The sequence below is a fragment of the Symphalangus syndactylus genome, chromosome 10 (genome assembly GCF_028878055.3).
Source record: "Symphalangus syndactylus isolate Jambi chromosome 10, NHGRI_mSymSyn1-v2.1_pri, whole genome shotgun sequence".
Classification (NCBI taxonomy): Eukaryota; Metazoa; Chordata; class Mammalia; order Primates; family Hylobatidae; genus Symphalangus; species Symphalangus syndactylus.
Window position 1 is genome coordinate 64039528 of NC_072432.2, and position 24147 is coordinate 64063674.

Consider the following 24147-nt stretch of genomic DNA (forward strand, 5'->3'; position numbering starts at 1 on the left):
CCTTCTGAGCCTCTCCTACAGCCACGAAAACTGCCCCAGGATGTCCCCAGGCAGGCTTACTTCATAGGATGTAACAAAATAAAAAATAAAAATTAATGAAGTTGGAACCTACACATCACGCAAAGGTTGCTAACCTTTACTCTACATAATTCTCTTAAGTGACCTGAAGAGCGTATGGAGATCCTACAATTATCTTGTTCTTGTAAGCAATGTTAAGGACACCTTGGTTTACTGAGCCCTTGGTAACTTCTGTCAAATATACAGTACTGTCCTTGAATGGTGTATATTCTATAGAAGAAAACACTTAGATTAGTGAGCATGACAATTCTAATAAGCTTCTTTTAAACACACAAGGAGAAGAAAAGATGTGCAAGCTTTTCAAGGACAATGATTTATTCTCAAGCTGCTTTCTGACTATTGGTCAGTACCCTGACTAAAAGGTACCTTTCCCCCAGGTACCTAGCACAGAGTTATATAAATTCTAGGTAAATATTCGTTGACCTGGTAAATGACTGATGAGGGTCAGAAAACTATCATATACCTAGATATTTTAAAATACTTTCCACAGAGAAATATCCATCTTCCATAGGGCCTTTTGATTTTGGTAAATGCTTTGTCATCATTTCAAGCTGAATACACTCAAAAACAGATGAGAATATAATGGTGAAGAAAAAAACAAAATATGAAAAATAAAAAAGTAACTTGTAAAAAATTCATGATTTTGAAGATACTGTGAAAAGTAAATCATCTCAAGTTAGATGATACAACAAATTTTTGATAAGAACTGTTCAAAAAGATGTAATTCTATAGATTTGAGCCACTAAAAATCTCTGGGCATGGTTTCCACATGAATATGAATGAGAGAGAGAGACATAAGTGGCTATAGACACCAACCAATCCCACTGTTATGTAAATTATATCTCAGTGATTTACTCACCTTCCAGTGTAAACCATTAATCTTTTTTTTTTTAAAAAAAAAAGAAGAAAAACACTGCTTGCTCAATGCTGCCATCATGTGGTTAATATACTTTACATGCAAGAGAGTGGTCTTCATTTTTCTTCCCCTTGCTCATAAATTCTTTGATATAAACCTCCCTCTGAGGAAGTTTTTTTTTTTTAAGTTCAACAGCATTCAGTAACTGTCTAACAGATACAAGGTAGATTACAGGGTTATAATGTTTACTGTAATTCTTCCTATGTGGAATTATTCTATACACTCAAACACAGAACTGGGGTTTCTCCCATAGAGAAAGGAAAAATAAATTCTAAAACAAAGTCAAATTAAAATTTAGAAACCATCTGGAATTAAACAGAATAAAATAGGAAAGAGTTCAGAATGATAAAAATATTCCCACTCTGGTCAAACATTTTAATAATAATCAGTATTCTGGATACATAAATTTGATAATTTCTCATGAAAAGTAATTATAGCAATACTTTTTTTCTCCAAAGGAAGAAATGAGTTTTAGACAAATACACATATCTCCATGCTTACTAGTTAGGTCGATATCCACATTTTTATGCCTACTAATTATTCAAATATTTTATTCATGTTAAATCTGTGCTGTGAACTCAAACTCTTCTAACTCACCTTCTTTAGTTTTATCCTTTAATCCTATAGTTCATTCTCATTTATTTGTCCAGTTCCCTTGCATAAACTGGAAGGCTTCAAACTAGACAACTGAAGGGAACATTTGAAAAACTATTTCAGAAAAAGATAAGATAGAGTTCACCTAATGGTATTCCAGAAATAAAAGAGAAGTAGACTTCTCAGAGAGCAAGTAAATACAAAGCGGGTAAGCAAGCATCTCTCTTGATGCTCTCTTAAATTTCTGCTGTAGGACTGTGACTATGGTACGAAGGATGCTACACTTGGTTCTCTTGACAACACTCTGGTACTTACTCACTGAGTAAATTCACACAAGTTACTCAGTTCACTCTTTTTCCTTAACCACAGACCTCAGATAGAAATAGCATCTACTGGTAAGGATTGTTGTGAGTATTAAATGATTTATTGTATATAAAGCACTTTTGTACAGTGCTGGCATTAGTAAATAGTACATATTTACCATTCCTGACACTTGTAACAGCTGTCATGAGGTCACAGTTGTGAAATACCATATTGAAATTTCATTGAGTTGATCATTGTTTTTCAGCCTTAGATCTAAATGTTTTCACACAGTTCATATAATTTAAACCCTCTTAAATCAAATTCGTCCTGCACTGAATTCTATTCTATAACAAATATTCATAGCAGAAATCCAGTATGCTTCAAGTTTGTGAATATTATAATTTCCCTTTTATTATTCTAGTTTGAAAAGGATACCACTGGTTCCCAGTTTTAAAAGACTGTTTTTCTAATTATTTTACTCTATATAAAGATACATACTCCAAAAATTTAACTTTTAATATGATATCAGTTTAATATACATAACTCAATAAAAGCTAAAAAAATAAAATGCCTACTTAGAAGAAAAAAAGAATATAACATAAATAACAGACCCCTTTCTCACCTCGACACAGTGATCACTTATTGATAAGAACCTATGCACAGTCAGGACAGGAGTAGGAAAGCATTTGCATTTGGTCATTTTTATTTCTCCTTAGCTTTAGGGTCAGCTACTGGACAAACAGGAAGGCTGGGTACTCTTATATCTCAAGTATTTCAAATCCTAAAAAGTTGCACAGCTTCTGAACATAAACAAGGCTTAGCTTGTGACAGGCCCAGTACCATTAAACAGGACAGAATTCTATCTCATTTCTTTGCTTCTTGCCCAAATGAGATGCATGGAAACTCCCTGCACATTCTGCTTAATCCTTATGAAAACCTGTCTTCAAACATTAGAATTATAATTCTAACTTGTAATTTATTTCACTCAAGACATTGCCCTAATTGTGAGACATAATCTCAGATTTCTAATCATGAAATAATTAGAAATACACATTTACTAACCAAATTATAGAAAATAATTTTATATTATTAAGCTTGAAGGTATAATCAACTAGATTCATTCGTTTTTTCATTTGCTTGTTGTTTAATTTGTTCATTATAACAATCTTATGAGATATACATAGGAGAGGCTGTATTCATCTACTTCTATATAGCCAATCTATCAAAATAACTAATGAGCTCCATTTATTCTGTAAAACATGAAGGCTGATGCCCAGCACTTGCTGGACATATCAGAGAATAGTTAATAAACTATTCCTAACCCTACCAGTTGAGTTTCATAACCAAGAGACAATTTTTGTATTTCCCAGCCTGTCTTTGCCAGTTTTTTCATAGAAAATTCTATAACACAGGTAAAAATGATATAAATAAATGACAATGGGGTGCAAAATGGAACAGTTCTTATTTGTACGAAAACTAAGCTGAATGATCTGGAAAGACTCTCAAGAACTAAAAAGAATTAGTATGACTTAGATAACAGCAAGGCGACTTTGAAGACTGGGAGACATTTTGAAAATCTAGATGAATTTTCACTGTTTCACTGCAACCTGAAAATTACAGGCAATGTATTATAAGTATTATTAATGCCAGAAGATGATGCAGAAGTCCAATCAGTGGGCCCCAGAAAGCTTTTAATCTACATTAAAGACTGATGAATGAGTATTTAAATTATTTATTATATAATACAATGTTTAAGGTACATATGTATTGTTTTACAATTTTCTACTTTAACCAACTTTTTCTATTAACTAACAAACTATATGTTCCAAATATATAGTATAAAAGATCGATTTTCAATTCTTTTTATGAGGAAAATAAGACTCATCAAAGTTAAGTAACAGTCAGTAAAATCACAAAGCCACATTATAAATTCAGACTGTACATACCCATATTTGAATAATATCTTCTGCTAGCAAAAATGTACCATAGTGCAATTACTAAAATAAAGTAGAGGCTACTTTGAAAGGAATAGTATATTTAATATGTCTTTAATCCCATTGCTATCATTTTTAAACCTTACCAAAAAGAAATTATGAATAAAAATAGGAATACCATTATTGAGCAAGGTAAAAACTGTAAAAAATATAGGTTACAAGTGTGGAAACAGGGAAACCAGATGATCAGCAACTTGGTGGTTACATGTGCTAGGAACTTGTATGTGAATGTTTGAAATATATGTGCTTATGTTATGCCTTACTATGTTCTGAGAGACAGTATAACGTAACAAGAAGTTTAAAAGGCAGGCTCTGAAATCAGCTGACCTGGGTTTGGGTCTTGGCTCTGCCATTTACTAATAGGTAATACTGGTCAATTCACTTAACCTCCCTGTGTCTCAGTCTCATTATCTATAAAATGAAGAAGATAATTCTTATCATATAAGGGTGCTGGTAGGATTCAATAAAATAATCCATGTAAGGGAGTGCCTGCCACATAGTAAGCACACGACTCACTAGATAACACTGATGTGTCAGTGAGGGTGCTAACATAATGGGTAAGAGTATTCTTGGCATGGGGGCCAGTCTGCCCGGATGCAAATCCCAACTCAGTTATTTAGCAACTCTGTCAACTTGGAAGAAGTTACTTACCCTCCTCATGCCTCAAATTTCTCATCAGTAAAAAATATATAATAGCTCCAGCTTCACAGGATTATTGTGAGGATCCAATGGGTTAATAAATACAAAGTGCCATTTGTAATATAAATGGCATATAAAGTGCCATAATGTAACCAATGTTAGCCACAATTTTGGCATTATTGGCTTTTAGGCCACATAGAAAACTGCCCTTTATCAGAACATCCAGATTTTTTTTTTTTTTTTTTTTAATCACTGCGGTCAGTTTAGCTCTATGCTTCTCACTCTCTGTTTGAGACACTCAAACGATTTAGTCTCTAGCACAGGACTCAAACAATTTAGTATTTAATACAGACAAATCACCAGTGCCATCTAGCGGCGAGCTGCTAATAAATTCACCAAATAAGGAATGTTGCTCAAAAGGGGTAAAATTTCTACAGATATAAATTTATTAAGACAAACAATCTAATGTAGTTAGAAATCTGTGACAAACTAAATGTAATGTAGTTTGAAAACTATGACTATTTTAAATAGTTTTAAATTAACAAAGAAAAATTGTATATATGTGTGGTGTACAATATTTTGATATATGTATACATTATGAAACAGCTAAGTCAAGCTAATTAACATATATAATACATCAGATATGTATTTTTGTGGTGAGAACATTTAAAATCTACTTTCTCAGCAATTTGCAAGTATATAGTATGTTGTACAATAGACCTCCAAAACTTATTCCTAACTAAAATTTTGTATCCTTTAACCAACATCTCCACAATCCCCTCTCCAGTCCTCAGTCCCTGGTAACCACCATTAACTCTATGTTTCCATGAGTTTACTTCTAAAAATTCTACAGGTAAGATCATGCAGGTTTTTCTTTTTGTGCCTAGCTCATTCTACTTAGTATAATATACTTCAGGCCCCATGTTATAGCAAATGGCAGGATTTCATTATTTCAAAAAGTTGATTCTTATTTCATAGTGTATATACACAACAACATTTACTTTATCCATTCAGCCACTGATAGACACTAAAGTTGATTATGTATCTTAAAGTAATGCTGCAATGTGCACATTGTAGCATTACTTTAGGAGTGCAGATATCTCTTTGACATACTGATATCATGTCATTTGGATATATATACAGAAATGGAATTTTTTGATCATATGGTATTCTATTTTTAATTTTTTTGATGAACTGTCATGCAGTTTTCTAAAATGACTGTACCAATTTACATTCTAAACAGCAGTTAGCAAGGGTTCCTTTTCTCTACATCCTTGACACTTACCTCATATTCTTGATAACAGCCATCCTAACAGGTGTGAGGTGATATCTCATTGTGGTTTTAATTTGCCTTTCCCTGATAATTAGTAACATTTATCATTTTCGTATACCTGTTGGACATTTGTATGTCTTCTCTTAAGAAATGTCTTTTCAGGTCATTTTGTGTAGAATGGACATTTTAAGAATTAATGTTGTGACATATTTATATAGTTATTGAAATGTCATACAAATGCCAAGTAGAGAAAATTTCAAAAACTGCAAACTATAAGAAGATTGCTTGATAAATACAGTACCAACAGGAGATTCATTTTGAGTGGGTCAAACAATTGAGAAACACTGTTAAAATTTTTTGGACAGATTTGTGATGTTAATAAATTCCTGATCTTCTCTAGACCTCATTTTCCTATGATACAAGAGTGTTGTATGTGTTGAATTTTTTTTCTAGTTTTAAAGGTAAGTGATACTATCACTATAGTAACTTTAACATCATTAATGTAAGCATTATCTGCCAGATCATTTTTCTCAGGGGGAAACTCCGATAGCTTCTAAGATTCTTATCAACTTGATGATTTTTGTCAGTGCAGCTATATTGGAGGAAAAGAATTAGAAGTATGAATTTTTGATATAATGTAAACAGCACAAAAGCTGTAACACATGCTAAGATATTACATTATATTGTTGGATAAAGAAAAATATTAATACCACATAAAGATCCCATATAATAGCATTATATAGCTTTACTTTTTGCACATCACATGATTGTTAATCAAAGCTTACAAAACTCAAAACTACAAAGCTACTGTAACCTATACTATACCTGCAGTCTTCATTTTGCGCAGTTTAAATATGCACAAATTTCAGAACAACAATTTAGTTAAATAATACTAGTCCTCCAATAACACATTTCAAATTTCATAGTAATTATACAAGAGCTGCTAGCTCTTTAGTCCACAAATCACTACAGAAATAACAGATGAGATGATGATAAGTGACCAGTCATAGCACTTCTTTCAAATGATTGGTCACTGCACATCTGCAATCTTCAAACACAGATAGCAAAGTGTGTTTTCTCCATGTTTTCCGGAGATAAGCTCATATGATATTTTACAAAAGTGGATAACAGACAGAGGAGATTAGCCTGTAAAAGTGAAAGTGTAGCAAAGAAACAAAATGTGATAATGCTGGGATGGAAACTGGATGTAAGTAGAACATCTGAAAATGGTAACAGCAAACAAAGACAAGAGAAACCTAGGCCCGCATGAAGCGAAGTACTATGTTGAAAAAGCCTGATAAACATAAAAAACAAAGTCATTTCAATAGGATTCTAATTTAATGTAAATGGAGTTGTAGGAGAAATAGCTGACTATAGAATGCTGATGCTGAATCCTTTGGAGAGATGTAGTTACACAGCCAGAGGAACTTAATGAGGGTGAATCCATCACACAAATGAGGAAAGTGATCGTAATAAAAAAGACCATAACATCTCAGATGAAGTGACGCCAACATGAAACTTCACATTGAAGTTCTTTTAAATGTTAAGGAACTCTCAGAGAAATTTCACAACATTGAAAGTACAACAGACAAAATACTGGGAGCTAATCTAAACTTTGAAAGGAATATAACAGTTTAATTCACCAAGACATAGAAAAGATGCCCATTCCATATGATAAGTTATAGAATTAGATAGAAGACAAACACTGCTCCAACTACTTTTGACAAGCTTTTGCAAAGATATCATATACTTTCTCAATGTTTCTAATGTTTTAAATTACAGTGTACTAAAAAACATTAGTTTAGTTTTACTAATTATTCATTTTCCTATACATTTATGAACCACAGTAGGAGAGTTTTTAATGCTTTGATAAGAAGTTTCAAAGGTCACAGAAAAATTGTTATTTTTACCTTTGATTATTAACATCACGTTACCTGGTTTCATCTTACGTTGTCATTTTTAGGGTCCCATACTACTGTGCAAAGCAAGGAGTATATGTATTGCCAATGCCTATATTTTACTTTCAAGGATTTTGTCAATGTAAGCACAAATCATTCAGAAATCACTATTACACCTATCACTAGTATAATAGCTAGTCCCCTTCTGAATGTATTTTATAAATTACTTGCAGTATCATGATATGATGTTGAAAGATGCCCTTTGTTTCACTTTTAACAAAACCAGATAAATAGAAGAGCATTATGTACCTGGTAGTGGTAACTGAACTAATATGCCACTGACTCTTGGGTCCATATTCAATTGATCAGTTACGTCCAAAAGTTCTTCCTGGGAAACATCTTTAGGTTTTAGAATGAGCTCACTACAAATACCTAGAAGAAAAACAGGCAGAGAAGGTCACTTGACTAACTGAATATGGTTTTTCATCAATAGTGTCTGACACAGTGTGGGACTGTTCCTACTGCAATGAAAGGTTCTGATGTTCCATGCACCATCAGGAAGGATTCCTCCAATAGTACAGGTGTTTCCTCTTGATTCACATGCATTCTTTGGCCTGGAATGCCAGGTGACAATTTGTACTTGTTTGAGATAAGCTACTGTTAGTAATTTGAAGAGAATAAAAATATCACTACCACATAACTGTTAGGCCAAGTTTAACAGAGTGAACAAGCCAGGTTTATTATTTGATTAAAGCAAATATAATGAAAGCAGGCCTTTGAGATGTAAACTATTCTTTGCATATCTTGCCAAAGAATATAAAACACACTGAATTAACCCTATAAGAAATTTGAAGAAAAGTCATATGAAATTAACATAAGCTTTGGTAACTGAATAATCTTTAATAATAATGCATGCAATTCAAGTGGCACTTATTTGATAATTATCATTCATAATTATCACAATTTGAAGTAAAAACAGAAAATATATTTAGTAGTAATTACAACTAAAACACATACCCACCTACAGCAGAAGCAGCTTTTATCTTATTCCTGACGTATGTATGGCTTGCCGGGTTATCTCCCACTAAAATTATACTGAGGTGAGGTCTTCTGTTTCCAAGGGAAACCCATGATTCCACATCTCGCTGTATTTCTTTCTGGATATGCTTGGCCATTTCAGTTCCTGATACAACAATGGCTTCATGTCTGTGGAAAGCAAAACAATAAATGTAATACTAAAAAGAAAATAAGAAACATTCAACTGCACAAATTTAAGGTAAAAAAATCAACAAAACCACCATGATTCTCCAAGCACCCAAAATTTGATTTTTTTTTCGATTATAGTGATACCTACTCTTCAGGTTCATAAATGTTTTATAATTTTGTGAAGGATTCCAACTCTGTTATTTGGTTCTACAGCATAATCTATCTGCTATAAAATGAATGTGTATGTCTCTTCAAAATTCGTATGTTGAAATCCTAACCCCAAATGTTATATTAGGAAGTAGGTCATTTGGGTGGTGATTATACCATGAGGATAGAGCCCTCATAAGTGGTATTAGTGTCCTTTTAAGAAATTCCAGAGATCTCCCTCGTGCCTTCTGCCACATGAGGACACAGCATGAAGACAGCTATCTATTAACCAAAAAGCGGGCCCACACCAGACACTGAACCTTCTGGTGTATTGACCTTGGACTTCCCAGTCTACAGAACTATAAGAAATAAATTTCTGTTTTTGTATAAAACAACCAGTCTATGTTATTCTGTTATAGCACCTCAAATAGACTAGGATGCTAACTACAGCACACATTTCTTCACAACTTTCACTTATGTATTATATATAAAACATATATATTATACACACATGTGCATATATATGTATATACATATACACACATTTATGTATTCATATAAATTAACAAACCACATACTCAAGATCTGGACTTTAATATCGCCTAAATTTAAAGTTCTGCTATTTTTTTCTTTTCTTTTTTTTTAATTATACTTTAAGTTTTAGGGTGCATGTGCAAAACGTGCAGGTTTATTACATATGTATACATGTTGGTGTGCTGCACCCATTAACTCGTCATTTAACATTAGGTATATCTCCTAATGCTATCCCTCTCCCTCCCCCCACCCGAACTCCACAACAGGCCCCATTGTGTGATGTTTCCCTTCCTGTGTCCATGTGTTCTCATTGTTCAATTCCCACCTATGAGTGAGAACATGTGGTGTTTGGTTTTTTGTCCTTGTGATAGTTTGCTGAGAATGATGGTTTCCAGCTTCATCCATGTCCCTACAAAGAACATGAACTCATCATTTTTTATGGCTGCATAGTATTCCATGGTGTCTATGTGCCACATTTTCTTAATCCAGTCTATCATTGATGGACATTTGGGTTGGTTCCAAGTCTTTGCTATTGTGAATAGTGCCGCAATAAACATACGTGTGCATGTGTCTTTATGGCAGCATGATTTATAATCCTTTGGGTATATACCCAGTAATGGGATGGCTGGGTCAAATGGCCTTTCTAGTTCTAGATCCCTGAGGAATTGCCACACTGACTTCCACAATGGTTGAACTAGTTTACAGTCTCATCAACAGTGTAAAAGTATTCCTATTTCTCCACATCCTCTCCAGCACCTGTTGTTTCCTGACTTTTTAATGATCACCACTCTAACTGGTGTGAGATGGTATCTCATTGTGGTTTTGATTTGCATTTCTCTGATGGCCACTGATGATGAGCATTTTTTCATGTCTTTTGGCTGCATAAATGTCTTCTTTTGAGAAGTGTCTCTTAGTATCCTTTGCCCATTTGTTGATGGGGTTGTTTTTTTCTTGTAAATTTGTTTGAGTTCACTGTAGATTCTGGATATTAGCCCTTTGTCAGATGAGTAGATTGCAAAAATATTCTCCCATTCTGTAGGTTGCCTGTTCACTCTCATGGTAGTTTCTTTTGCTGTGCAGAAGCTCTCTAGTTTAATTAGATCCCATTTGTCAATTTTGGCTTTTGTTGCCATTGCTTTTGGTGTTTTAGACATGAAGTCCTTGCCCATGCCTATGTCCTGAATGGTATTGCCTAGGTTTTCTTCTAGGGTTTTTATGGTTTTAGGTCTAACCTTTAAGTCTTTAATCCATCTTGAATTAATTTTTGTATAAGGTGTAAGGAAGGGATCCAGTTTCAGCTTTCTACATATGGCTAGCCAATTTTCCCAGCACCATTTATTAAATAGGGAATCCTTTCCCCATTTCTTGTTTTTGTCAGGTTCATCAAAGATCAGATGGTTGTAGATATGTGGCATTATTTCTGAGGGCTCTGTTCTGTTCCATTGGTCTATATCTCTGTTTTGTTACCAGTACCATGTTGTTTTGGTTACTGTAGCCTTGTAATATAGTTTGAAGTCAGGTAGCATGATGCCTCCAGCTTTGTTCTTTTGGCTTAGGATTGACTTGGCAATGTGGGCTCTTTTTTGGTTCCATATGAACTTTAAAGTAGTTTTTTCCAATTCTGTGAAGAAAGTCATTGGTAGCTTGATGGGGATGGCACTGAGTCTATAAATTACCTTGGACAGTATGGCCATTTTCACAATATTGATTCTTCCTACCCATGAGCATGGAATGTTCTTCCATTTGTTTGTATCCTCTTTTATTTCATTGAGCAGTGGTTTGTAGTTCTCCTTGAAGAGGTCCTTCACATCCCTTGTAAGTTGAATTCCTAGGTATTTTATTCTCTTTGAAGCAATTGTGAATGGGAGTTCACTCATGATTTGGCTCTCTGTTTGTCTGTTATTGGTGTATATGAATGCTTGTGATTTTTGCACACTAATTTTGTATCCTGAGACTTTGCTGAAGTTGCTTATCAGCTTAAGGAGATTTGGGGCTGAGACGATGGAGTTTTCTAGATATACAATCATGTCATCTGTAAACAGGGACAATTTGACTTCCTCTTTTCCTAATTGAATACCCTTTATTTCCTTCTCCTGCCTGATTGCCCTGGCCAGAACTTCCAACATTATGTTGAATAGGAGTGGTGAGAGAGGGCATCCCTATCTTGTGCCAGTTTTCGAAGGGAATGCTTCCAGTTTTGCCCATTCAGTATGATATTGGCTGTGGGTCTGTCCTAGATAGCTCTTACTATTTTGAGATACGTCCCATCAATACCTAATTTATTGAGAGTTTTTAGCATGAAGGGTTGTTAAATTTTGTTAAAGGCCTTTTCTGCATCTATTGAGATAATCATGGGAAGGAAATAGAGACACAAAAAATCCTTCAAAAAATCAATGAATCCAGGAGCTGGTTTTTTGAAAAAATCAACAAAATTGATAGACCGTCAGCAAGATTAATAAAGAAGAAGAGAGAGAAGAATCAAATAGATGCAATGAAAAATGATAAAGGGGATATCACCACTGATCCCACAGAAATACAAACTACCATGAGAGAATACTATAAACATCTTTATGCAAAAAAACTAGAAAATCTAGAAGAAATGGATAAATTCCTCGACACATACACCCTCCCAAGACTAAACCAGGAAGAAGTTGAATCTCTGAATAGACCAATAACAGGCTCTGAAATTAATGCAATAATTAATAGCTTACCAACGAAAAAAAGTCCAGGACCAGATGTATTCAAAGCTGAATTCTACCAAAGGTACAAGGAGGAGCTGGTACCATTCCTTCTGAAACTATTCCAATCAATAGAAAAAGAGGGAATCCTCCCTAACTCATTTTATGAGGCCAGCATCATCCTGATACCAAAGCCTGGCAGAGACACAACAAAGAAAGAGAATTTTAGACCAATATCCCTGATTAACATTGATGCAAAAATCCTCAATAAAATACTGGCAAACCGAATCCAGCAGCACATCAAAAAGCTCATCCACCATGATCAAGTGGGCTTCATCCCTGGGATGCAAGGCTGGTTCAACATTCGCAAATCAATAAATGTAATCCAGCATATAAAGTTCTCCTATTTTTTCTAAAGAGGCAGAACAGCACAGCCTAGTTAAAACTGGCAACCATCTTGAAGATTGGACTGCACTGTGTATACACGTAGCCCCATAATCTTGTGACCCTAAGGCAAAATCAGTTCGTTTTTGGTTAGCATATCCTGTACAAGACTCTGAAGTCAAGAGCTTCATTCTACACAACTCTTTTAACTTACTCAAAGAAAAATGTTATTCCATGGCCCCAGGCATGGCCCCGGACAACAGCTGTGAGTCTTGCCATGCTTGTCACTGATTATGGTGGGGATCAAGTCAGTAAACCGATAGTTTAGTTCCTCCCCGATGCAATGGCATCATTTCTAACGGAATAAGTTTCCACAGAAGATTACTTCCTGGCAGTTTATAAGTATTTCAGAAGGTAAGAAGGGCTATATTTTGATAGATGATATAAACTATCTCTGGAAAGGCACAAAGAAATACTTTCTAGAAAGGCTTTTCTGCTCTCCATAACCTCAAACTTGAAAATGGTGAATTACATTGCTCTTACTGTGTGTTTATTTTTTTAAAGGTATCTGATAAAGTAGAAGGTGGTCCCTTCTTCCTTCTGCCCTGTCCTTTCACTATTGAACAGCCTGGTAAAAACATGATTACTACCAAAAACATCAAATGTAGGTCAATAAATATGAAAAAGAGGAAAAGGAGAAAGAGTAAGTAGCAGAAGAGAAAGAGGAGGAGGAAAGGAGGCCCTTATAAACCTTAATTCTTTGTGATACCTGTATACTTTTAATTTTCTAATGAGGGCGGGTGCTATAAATATCTGACAACACACAAAATGCAAACTTTGTGCTCCTTCCAAATAAGTCAACTGCTGTCTCTAGTAGGTTTGTGGACATACAGTTAGAACCAGATCGAAAATACACCATTATAGTATGGCACCAGTCTTCCATAGCATCCATCTCTTCTCAGTTCATGCAATTTTGAGGTAAACAGTGTTCTGCTAAGAAGCAATTCCAAGTGTGGTCTATGGATACACAGATCAAAAACTGCCTGAAATTGCAGATTCCCAGACCCTACAACCCACATCTACAATTCAGAATTCCTGGGGGCAGAGGTAAAACCTGGAAATCTGCATGTCTAATAATTTCCTACATGTGATTCTTGTGTATGACCTGTTTGAAAACCACTTTAGTTTAATATAAAAGTGTATTTTAATAACAATCATAATTTATAAGTAAATGAGCAAATTGGTTAGACAATGCAATCACAACTAGACATTCTAAGTAAACTCTACTTTTGATTCTAATTTTGTCTACTCTTCATTAAAATTTTAATAGCTTTCAAGACATGAAATGTCATGATAAATTCAATATATCAATCTTGTTCTGCTGTCTTATTTCTGTAATAGATTTATTCAGTATAATTGTCATATAATAAACTGGACACATTTAACGTGTACAATTTTAAGTTTTAATATATGTATATACCTGAGTATATATATATATATACATCGCTATAGTCAAGAAAATGAACATGTCTAACATTCCCAAAACTTTCCAGGTGCACTTTTAAAATTTGCCATTCCACCTGTCTCTGCCAGATTCCACTCCTCAATTCACCATTCCAGGCAACCATTGATCTCTTTTGTTCACTATATATTAGTTTGTAGTACCGAGGATTTTATAAAAATTGAATCAAATACAACATACTCTTTTTTGGCCAGCTACTTCCACTCAGCATAATTATTTTTTAATTAATTCACGTAGTTGCATGTTTGAATGGTTGATTTATTTTTTATCGCTGAATAGTATTATATTATATGGATATACCAGTATTTATCCATTCAAATGTAATTATTAATGGATATTTGGGTTCTTTCCAGTTTTTGATCAGACAAATACAGCTGTTACAAACATTTTATAACCCATATACTTTAATATGTTTTATACACATATACTTTAATATATTTTTTGGGGGGGAGGGGGACAGAGTCTCACTCTATCACCCAGGCTGGAGTTCAGTGGCAAGATCTCGGCTCACTACAACCTCCGTCTCCTGGGTTCAAATGATTCTGATGCCTCAGCCTCCCGAGTAGCTGGAATTACAGGCATATGCCAACATGCATGACTAATTTTTGTATATTTAGTAGAGCCGGGGTTTCACTATGTTGGCCAGGCTGGTCTTGAACTCCTGGCCGCAAGTGATCTGCCCCTCTCAGCCTCCCAAAATGCTAGGATTACAGGTGTGAGCCACCACTCCTGGCTGCTTTAATTTCTTTTGAGCAAATATCTCAAAGTGGAATGGCTAGGTCATATTGTAAGTGTATGTTTAAATATGTTAAAAACTGTTACACCATGTTACAAAGACACTGTACCACTTTGCATTCCTTCAAACAGTACATGAGTTCTGGTTGCTCCATATACTTGTCATCACTTAAGATGGTCAGGTTTTAAAATTGTTGACATTTTAGTGGACATATGGTGGTATGTCATTGTGCTTTAAATTTGCATTCTCTTAATGAATACTGATGTTGAACGTCTTTTCGTATGCTTATTTGCCATCTCTGATCTTCTTTGGTGAATTAAATAATTAAGTCTTTTGCCCATTGTTTAGTAGGTTGTTTCCTATTTTGAATTTTTAAAGTTCTTTGTATGTCCTAGATTCAAGTACTTTATCAGATATGGGGTTTGAAATATTGTCTCCCAGTCTGTGCTTTGCCTTTTTATTCTTGTGTTTTTAGAACAGTTCTTAATTTTAATGTACTCCAATTTATTAATTTTTCCTTTTATGGACCATGCTTTTAGTGTTGTATAAATCTTTGCCTAACTCAAGGTCACAAAGGTTTTCTCCAGCGTTTTCTTCTAGATATTTTATGGGCCTAAGTTATACATTCAGTTTATGATTTATGTCTATTTTTAGTTTGGTGAGAATTTGTATGAGGATACTGCCAAATGTTTTTTATGTCTATTGAGATGATCACAGGTTTTTCTCGAGTGTTAGTCTGTTAATACGGTAACTGATTTTCAAATGTTAAATCAACCTTGCATTCCTGGGATACATCCCAGTTGGTTATTATATATCTATCCTTTCCAGATTATCATGGATTTCATCTGAAATTTTGTTAAAATTGTTGCATCTACATGCATAAGAGGTGTTTGTAGTTTTCTTTTCTTATAATGTTATCATGTAGCTTTGATACCAGGATGATGCTAGCTTCATAGAATGATTAGGAAGAATTCTATATTTCCAGAGGAGTGTGTAAAGAATTGGCATTTTTTTTCTCCCTTAAATGTTTGGTAGGATTCACCCATGAAGCTATCTGATTCTGGAGTTTTCTTTCGGGGAAGGTTTAAACCTACAACCTTAAATTCCTTAATATAGAGGGCTATTCTGGTTATCTATTATTTCTTGAGTGATCTTTTGTAGCTTGTGCTTTGTACCTTCCAATACTTTGTATGTAATTATAGACAAATCAAGTTAAAATAAAATAAAACTTTTGAGGTTTTTATTTTTCAAAGTAAAGTAACAAACTTTTTTCACTGTTTGCTATGAATTTCTGGTGAGGATATTTTATGAATTCATTTAAGTAGCCTTTTGGCACTAAGATAACAAGGACCTTGTATATTAGCAAATACTAAGAACTGCAGATACAGCAACAAATTCCAGCACAACTCATTTATAAGTAGTAGCAAATAAAACCTTCCATAAATCAATTTGTGTCAGCAATATTTTCTTAGGGTAGAACACTATTATAGAAGCAGATTTATCTGTTAAAAAACTAGAAATCACCTAACACAGTAAGGAATATACATTTTATTTTAAAATATAAAAACATCTGAACTCTGTCTTGCATTTTATAGCATGTGAGTAGTGATGCTACTGCTGACATATTATTGATTCACTCACTATTAAACAAAACAATTTGTTCACAGGCCACTGTGAAGCTGGCAATCACTGAGTATGATCCAGGCTAATTATGACCTAGACTGTACAAACCCACGTGACCTGGAGAGTGTCAGAGACGACCAACAGCACAAGCTGATTCCCAGACTCCAAAGAGACAACCTGTATACAGATTAAACTTAACTGTACCATGTATACTCAGGTCTAAGACTGTTCAGGGTTTACTTTAAATTATAGCACTGAGGTGGTAAGTCAGCTCGCTAACTAATTATAACAGACATGATACAGCCTGGCCAGCTGGTGTTTATGGGTAAATTAGGAGTTAAGTCTCTGAGCATTTTCAACTCTGAGGCTCTCCAACTGACTCCATCAGTCACCGTAGAGACTCAGCAAGCCTAGCTCTGTAGGAGTCACTGTAAGAGGCAAAATGAAGCAACCTCAAATTAATGCAGGGCCAATGGGAGAGTGCCCGTATTGGTCCATGTGCTGGAAGAACTGGTCAACTCACACATTCTCATTACTTTAGTGCATAAACAAATTAGATTTTTCAACGTGAAAATTCTTGAAAAGCTAAAAAGGTTAAACATCAGGAACAATTCAAATGTTCAGCCACTGAATAATACATATCCTAAAATTTCTCTCTGGCTTGTCTTGATCTCCTCTAATCCATTTTCCATACTGCAGCCAGAGTGATTGTTTTCTAATTTAATTACATCACCTCCCTGGTTAAAACTCCCCACCACATGCTTATTGTTTATTCACTTAACAAATACATATTGAAAGTCTCCTATGTGCTGAAAACTATTTTGGGCACTGGGAATATAAATAATAGGGCACAAAACAATTACCTACTTTTACGGAAACTATATTCTAGTTGAAGAAGATATAAGCAAATTGAAAAACAACAAGCATTTAATATATCATGTGTGACATGAGGCAGAGAAAGGACTTATCTGAGGGCCACAGTTATTTTATATAGGTGGGTTAAGGTATAACTTCTCTGATAAATCAGGTGACATGTGGGCAGAAATGAATAAAATGAAATAAGTCATGTAGATTTCTGGAAGAAAAGCATTCTAGGCCAAGGGAAGTGAACAGCAAGTATGGAGGCCTTTAGCAAGGAGCATACCTGAAATCTTTGAGGAATAGCAGGAGGCCAATGGTTGCAGTGGAAAGAACAAGTGAACCAGGATAAGACATGAAGTCAGAAGGAGTGGGACATCAGATTATATAAGGCCCTGCAGGCCTTTGAAAGGATGTTGGCTTTTACTGTGAGACAGGAAGCCATTTAGAGATTTTGAGGTGACTTTCACTTTTAAAATAACTGGTGAAAATATGGAGGATAGACTCTATGAGATCAAGGGGAGAAGTGGAGACTCCAGCTAAGAAGCTAGTGTAGTATAACAAACAAGGGATGATGGGGAGTTAGGCAAAGGGGTAGCCGTGGAGGTGCTAAGTAGTCTGATTCTGAATCTATTTTGAGAGTGGAACCCTTGGAAGTTACTGAGATTGGGTGTAGGATATGAAAAAAAGAAAAACAGAAGGCAAACATGACTCTAACATTTTTGACCTGAGAAATTGGGGGAAAAAGTAACTAAAATCCAAATTCCTTCCCTATGGGTTACAAACTTCTGCATGAGCTACTGTAGCCTCACTATTAAAGAACACTGTGCTTAGTGAGTGGCACACTACACACCAGTCATATTTTAATTCATGAACTGCACCATGTTCTCTGCGGGCCTTCACATATAATATTCCCTCTGCCTGAAACACTCTTCCTTCCCTTTCTCACCTCTCCAACCACTTTGCAAAGACTGTCCCACACATTGCTCAAGTCTCAGCTTATAAAACACTCTGGTAATGTTTTCCGAACCCTGTACCCTGGGAATCTGCTATGAGCTCCCACAGTACCTTGTTTTTACCTTTTTGTAGTATTTTAAATCATTGATATTGTCTAGTTGTCTACCTGTGTTCTCTGGATAGGCAGCCTGTAGCTCTCCATTTCTTTATGTCAATTATTGTTACTTTATTTTGTTCTTTTTGTGGTGCCATGTTTCCCTAATGGTTCATAATCCTGCGGCCTTTCATTGCTGTCTATCACTTGAAGAAGTAGGCACCTATTCCAGTCTTTATAAACTGGCTTCAGTAGAGAAAGCCCTTCACCAGTCAGTGCATCTAGAGATTCTTGATGGGCCATCTGGCATGGTCCATGGGTGGGCTTGCTGCTAAAGCCCTTGGATTAGTTGGCAGGTGATGCCTAGGTCAGCAGGTGGTGGGCCTAATATTTCAACTCACAGGGGGCTAATCTGGTACATGGGTCCACTGGGGTGGGCTGTCAACTGGGCATATAGGAGTAGTCCTGGAGCCTGGACCTGCAAATACAGACCTGAAGCCTAGGTTCACAGGGGCCATCCTGGCACTGGGGTAGGTCTTGAACCTGAGTCCACGGGGACCAGCCTGGCACTGGAATGGACCTGGTCCCAAGCCTGTGGGGGCTAGGCTTGCCCAGGGTCCTCTGGAATGGCCCTGGTACCTAGATCTGCAGGGGAAGACCTGATACCTGGAACCATGGGGTTGGGTCCAGAGTTTGGGTCCCTGGGGGATAGGCTTGGACCTGAATTAATGGAGGCTGACCTGGCACTGCGGCAGGCTTAGAGTGTGGGTCCATGAGTTTCTACCTGATGTCTAAGTCTGCAGAGGCTGAGCTAGAATCTTTGGATGCTGCCCTGGCATTAGTGCAGGCCTAGAGTCTGCGTTTGCAAGGACCGGCTTACAGGCTGTGTCTGTGGGGACTGGCCTGGCACTGGGATGGGCAACACTTGTTGTATTTTTTTCAAAAGTTGTTGGACATTATTAATCAACATATTCAACAAATAGACCAAATGGGGGTAGGGACACCTTCAGATTTAAAGTTTTTAGTGAATTGTAATCAGTGAAACCAAAGCTTACAAACAGAAACGTTATCTCTGCAAAACGAAGGGAAGAAGTAAACTAATTTAAAAAATGATAGCTCAAACAATGCACAAGTAATTTTAATTTCTGTCCTTATAAGAGAAGACACAGAGACACATACAAAGGGAAGTGAAGACAGAGGGAAGACAACCATTCAACAACAGAAGCAAAGACTGGAGTTATGCAGCTGCAAACTCCTTAGGAACACCAAGGACTGCTGGCAATAACCAGAAGCTGATCGACAGAGCGTGGGCCTACAGATACTTTGATTTCAGACTTCCAGCCTCCAGAAGTGTAAAAACAGATTTCCGCTGTGTCAAGCCACCTAGTTTGTGGAACTTTGTGTACAGCAGAATTAGTAAATAAACACATCTATAATAGCAATTTAAAATAGTTCAATGTCTGAGAAGAATCTTCTGATGGAGCTCATGTTTTTTGTTGAATAAAATTTCCTTGAATAAATTACCATTTTGTAAAACATTGGAATATAATTGAGAAAAATTTTAATTTTCCCCTATCTAAATATGGTAAACTATTTTTAAAATCATACACAAAAACAACTTATTTCTTTTATCTAAGTATTTGTCAAAGAAAAGTACTTTGAAAGGATACACCAAGATAGCACCTGTGAAAATATTTAGGCTAAAATATCTTCCCATTTCAATGTGCAAAATGTAGAATTAAGACTGTTCCATTTAGGATTTTACGTGGTGCTTCAGCATCTATAGAGACAGTACCTTTAAAACTAAAATAACCATTGTCTAAAGCAAAGATTCTATTTGCAACTGTTAAGAAAATTGCAGAAAATTTAACTTTAAAATTAAGCATAAGGGCCGGGCCTAGTGGCTCACGCCTGTAATTCCAGCACTTTAGGGGGCCGAGGTGGGTGGATCACAAGGTCAGGAGTTCAAGAGCAGCCTGACCAATATGGTGAAACCCCGTCTCTACTAAAAATACAAAAATTAGCTGGGCATGGTGGCACGTGCCTGTAGTCTCAGCTACTCGGGAGGCTGAGGCAGGAGAATCGCTTGAATCCAGGAGGTAGAGGTTGCAGTGAGCCAAGATCACACCACTGCACTCAGCCTGGGTGACAGAGAAAGACTCCGTCTCAAAAAAGAAAAATAAATAAAGCATAAGATCTTATTAACTTTTTTCAGAAAATTATCAGTATCAAGGTGTTAAAAGATATAGCTAAGAAACTGATTTGAGTATGTGAATATGCACCAGGAATAATTATTCATGCTGAATGTTCACATAATATAAATTTTTATTTTAACATATAAGGATATAAATTATCTTTTAAAATGTTAATTTTGAAAATGGCTTGAAACTATTCTATAAGTTCACTAATATATTTGTAAGCCAATAAATATTCCAAATAATATAATTTTCATTACATTCATGCCCCTTTTTAACTCTAAAAAATGTGCTAGTTTGGTCAAAAAAATTACATAGTGACCTTGCCATTAATGCATATCAAAAATGAAATCCATTTGACCCCTTAGATATTGTTTACATGATGTGCCCTGTCATTACTTGCTCAGGTGGTTTCCCACAAAGGCAGAAATGACCTTCCCCCAAAGAAGGCAAGAAAAGGTACCCTCCCTTCCAAAAGCCCAGCCTACTGCTGGGCTAGCCACGAAATGTGGCTTCATCAGGAGGCAAAAATTAAAGAAGGGAGGTGGTGGCTGGTGAGTAGCAGGGCAGCACTATGTAGTACAAATTACTCACCTGAAATTAGAAGTCCTGAGCATCAGAGCTCTGGGTTACCATTAGTAGCAATAATAAAATTAGGCAAGTCACTTAGCTTCTCTCAACGGCATGCAATTTCTTCATCTATATAATGGGAATACTCTCTAGTGCTGTTTCCATAGGCTTGTTTACTTGTACTTCCAGAAAATAAACTAACCACTTTATCTACGCTTATTAGAATCAAATGATGTATTTAATAAACTAGAGCAAAGTAACAAAGAGGGGGATTATTTCAATGTATCAAAATACTCTTCCACAAAAAAGTAGCATAACGACAAATAAAACCTAGTCAAGATCAATAGTTTATTTAATTCATATACTTGGAAAATCTACATCTTAGTTTCAATCTCATCTTTATTCCCAACTTCAACTAGAGCTGCAATGAACCATTTTATCTCTATAATGTTGAAAAATCCTGGCCAGGCACGGTGGCTCATGCCTGTAATCCCAGCACTTTGGGAGGCCGAGGTGGGTGGATCACGAGGTCAAGAGATCAAGACCATCCTGGCTAACACGTGAAACCCTGTCTCTACTAAAAATACAAAAAATTAGCCGGGCGTGGTGGCAGGCACCTGTAGTCCCAGCTACTTGGGAGACTGAGGCAGGAGAATGGCATGAACCCAGGAGGTGGAGTTTGCAGTGAGCCGAGATCACGCCACTGCACTGCACTCCAGCCTGGGTGACAAAGCGAGACTCTGCCTCAAACAAAAAACAAACAAACAAAAAAAGATGAAAAATCCTAATACGATGATTAACAATTCCAAGCTCTACCCAGGCCCTAACAGTTTAATTGCTTTATATCTTAGGGCATATCTTTGATATCTTGAGTTTATACAACAGAAATGAAACCCCCAAAAAACAGGGCAAAATTCCATAGGGAATAAAACCAATCACCAGTATAGGGAGTCTTTTGAGGTGTGTTGTTAATATAAATGAATACCTATAAGTGTTAAGTTTATGGCCTCTTTAAAAAAAATTTGTTTTATACCCCAAGTACCCTATTCACATCTTGAAGTAATTTTACTAGAAATTACATTTGCAAATCAATAAAAAGTAAAATAACTTTTCATTACATGACTCTTCTTGATATTCAGTTTTTTAACTAATTTTCTGACTCTGTACTAAACAATATCCACGCATTTTCAAACTAACTTTGTCAGAAAGAACCTTAGATGCTAAGCTTTGTGCCACAAAAGCTCTTGGCCTATCTGCTGAAACCTGTGGACTCTTTCTCAGAACAATCCTTTTAAACATTCAATATAAAATACGGATTACAAGGAAACCAGTTTTACTGAAATATCAAATGCTTTTTTTAAAAAGTATTAAATAACAGGATCTAGCAGTAGGTCTAACTATCATAACAAAACAGTCATGTGCGGATGATGTTTTGTGGTATCTGCCTCAACTTTGTGATACTGAAATATTTGTAAATTATATTAGCAAGTCACATGTACTGATGATATTATGTATTTGTTGCCAACATTGACAACGGAAAAAAATGCTAAATTTATTAGAAGTTAGTAACCTCCAATCCAAGTTTATGGATCCCCTGAATTCTATTCATAAGGTCCTAGGTTAAGAACATCTCAAACTGAGGGAATCTAACAAAATAATTTATAAAATTTACATTCAAATTAGCTTTCTAGATTCACAAAAGTTGTATGAGATTTAATATTAATACATGTTTCAAAAAGAAAAAAAGCAAAAGTGAGATAAGTCAATAATTATAAACTGCTTGTAGAGAACACTGGAAAGATGATGTGGGTTCAAACCTTGTCTTTCCCATGTATTTACTGTGTCAACTTGGACAAGTTTAATTTCTTTAAGCCTCAACTTCTCAATCTGTTAACTGGGAATAGTAACAGTGTCTATCTACTTCCTTTAGTTGTTGTGAGGATCGAAGGACATACTGTATGTGCAAAATCTCAGCAAAGTGCTTACCACTGACTAAGAGCTCCTTAGATATTAAGAAAAATGTACTTTTCAATAACACAACTGAATTCCTAAAAAGCATGATGGCATTCATTGCAGTTCCAGTTAATCACAAACAGCAAAAAAAAAAAAAAAAAAAAAAAAAAAAAAGTGGGGAGAGAACATCTGTTGTAAACTATACACATGCCCTCACTTTAGAATTATGAATCTTTAGATCTTTACATAGTCTTTGGATCTAGGAACACTCTAATGAGCCTAATATAGAAACCTACAGAGTTCAGATGATGAAGTGAACAAACCTGTTGGTATGATGTTGACAAGAACATGACCTCAATCTGAGAGTAAATTATTACACATTTTCCAAGAACTAGACATTAAAAAGCAGCAAGATGGTTAGGTAAGTTAGAGCCAATTGATTTAATGTAATATGACACAGTCATTGAAATGCTAATAAAAACAATAGCAACACAGAAACCATTTATGATGTAACGTTAAGTGGAGCAGCTGGCTAGGCCTTCTTGGACAATATCCTGCCCTGAATTCTTTAACACTACTTTTAATTTAGGTTCAGACTGTGTTCTATTCTGACCATAAAGTTTTCTACCTTGTATGTAAAATGTTTTCTCAGATCCCAAGTGAATTTCTTAATGGCAAATGCCACTTATTACTAATCATTTCTTTAATTTAGCATAGTCATTTACAGCTCAAATTTCACCTAAGCTCCTCTCTTAAACCTCCTTCCACAACTTAATTATCTCTAAGCCAAAGTGTAATTTCACTGAGCTCCATGGGATTCCTTGTAAGAGTATGTGCCCATGAAAAGATCATCTGGTGTTGCTCCTTTCTGCTGTATTCATCTTCCCATCAGGGTACTAATATGAAAGAATAACAACTTCAAGGCATTTGAAAAACAAAGATTTGGGTCATTAAAGAACTTGCCAAATTATTAGTAAGACCATGATTAACTAACA

The 24147-nt window shown here is 35.5% G+C and overlaps 1 protein-coding gene across 13 annotated transcripts in view; it reads right to left on the reverse strand.

The window, feature by feature from the left end:
- Window positions 1-24147, reverse strand: part of MTHFD2L (methylenetetrahydrofolate dehydrogenase (NADP+ dependent) 2 like) — a 147050-nt gene that overhangs the window by 118007 nt on the left and 4896 nt on the right. For 12 of the 13 annotated variants that reach the window (XM_063611181.1, XM_055297342.2, XM_055297340.2 and 9 more), the window contains exons 2-3: window positions 8717-8901; window positions 8005-8127 (exon numbers count right to left, since the gene is read on the reverse strand). In XM_063611181.1, coding sequence (XP_063467251.1) covers window positions 8005-8127; window positions 8717-8901 — 308 coding nt within the window. Of the gene's footprint in view, window positions 1-8004; window positions 8128-8716; window positions 8902-15413; window positions 24049-24147 lie in introns of those variants that run through there. The other variant, XM_055297345.2, reaches the window with a different exon arrangement.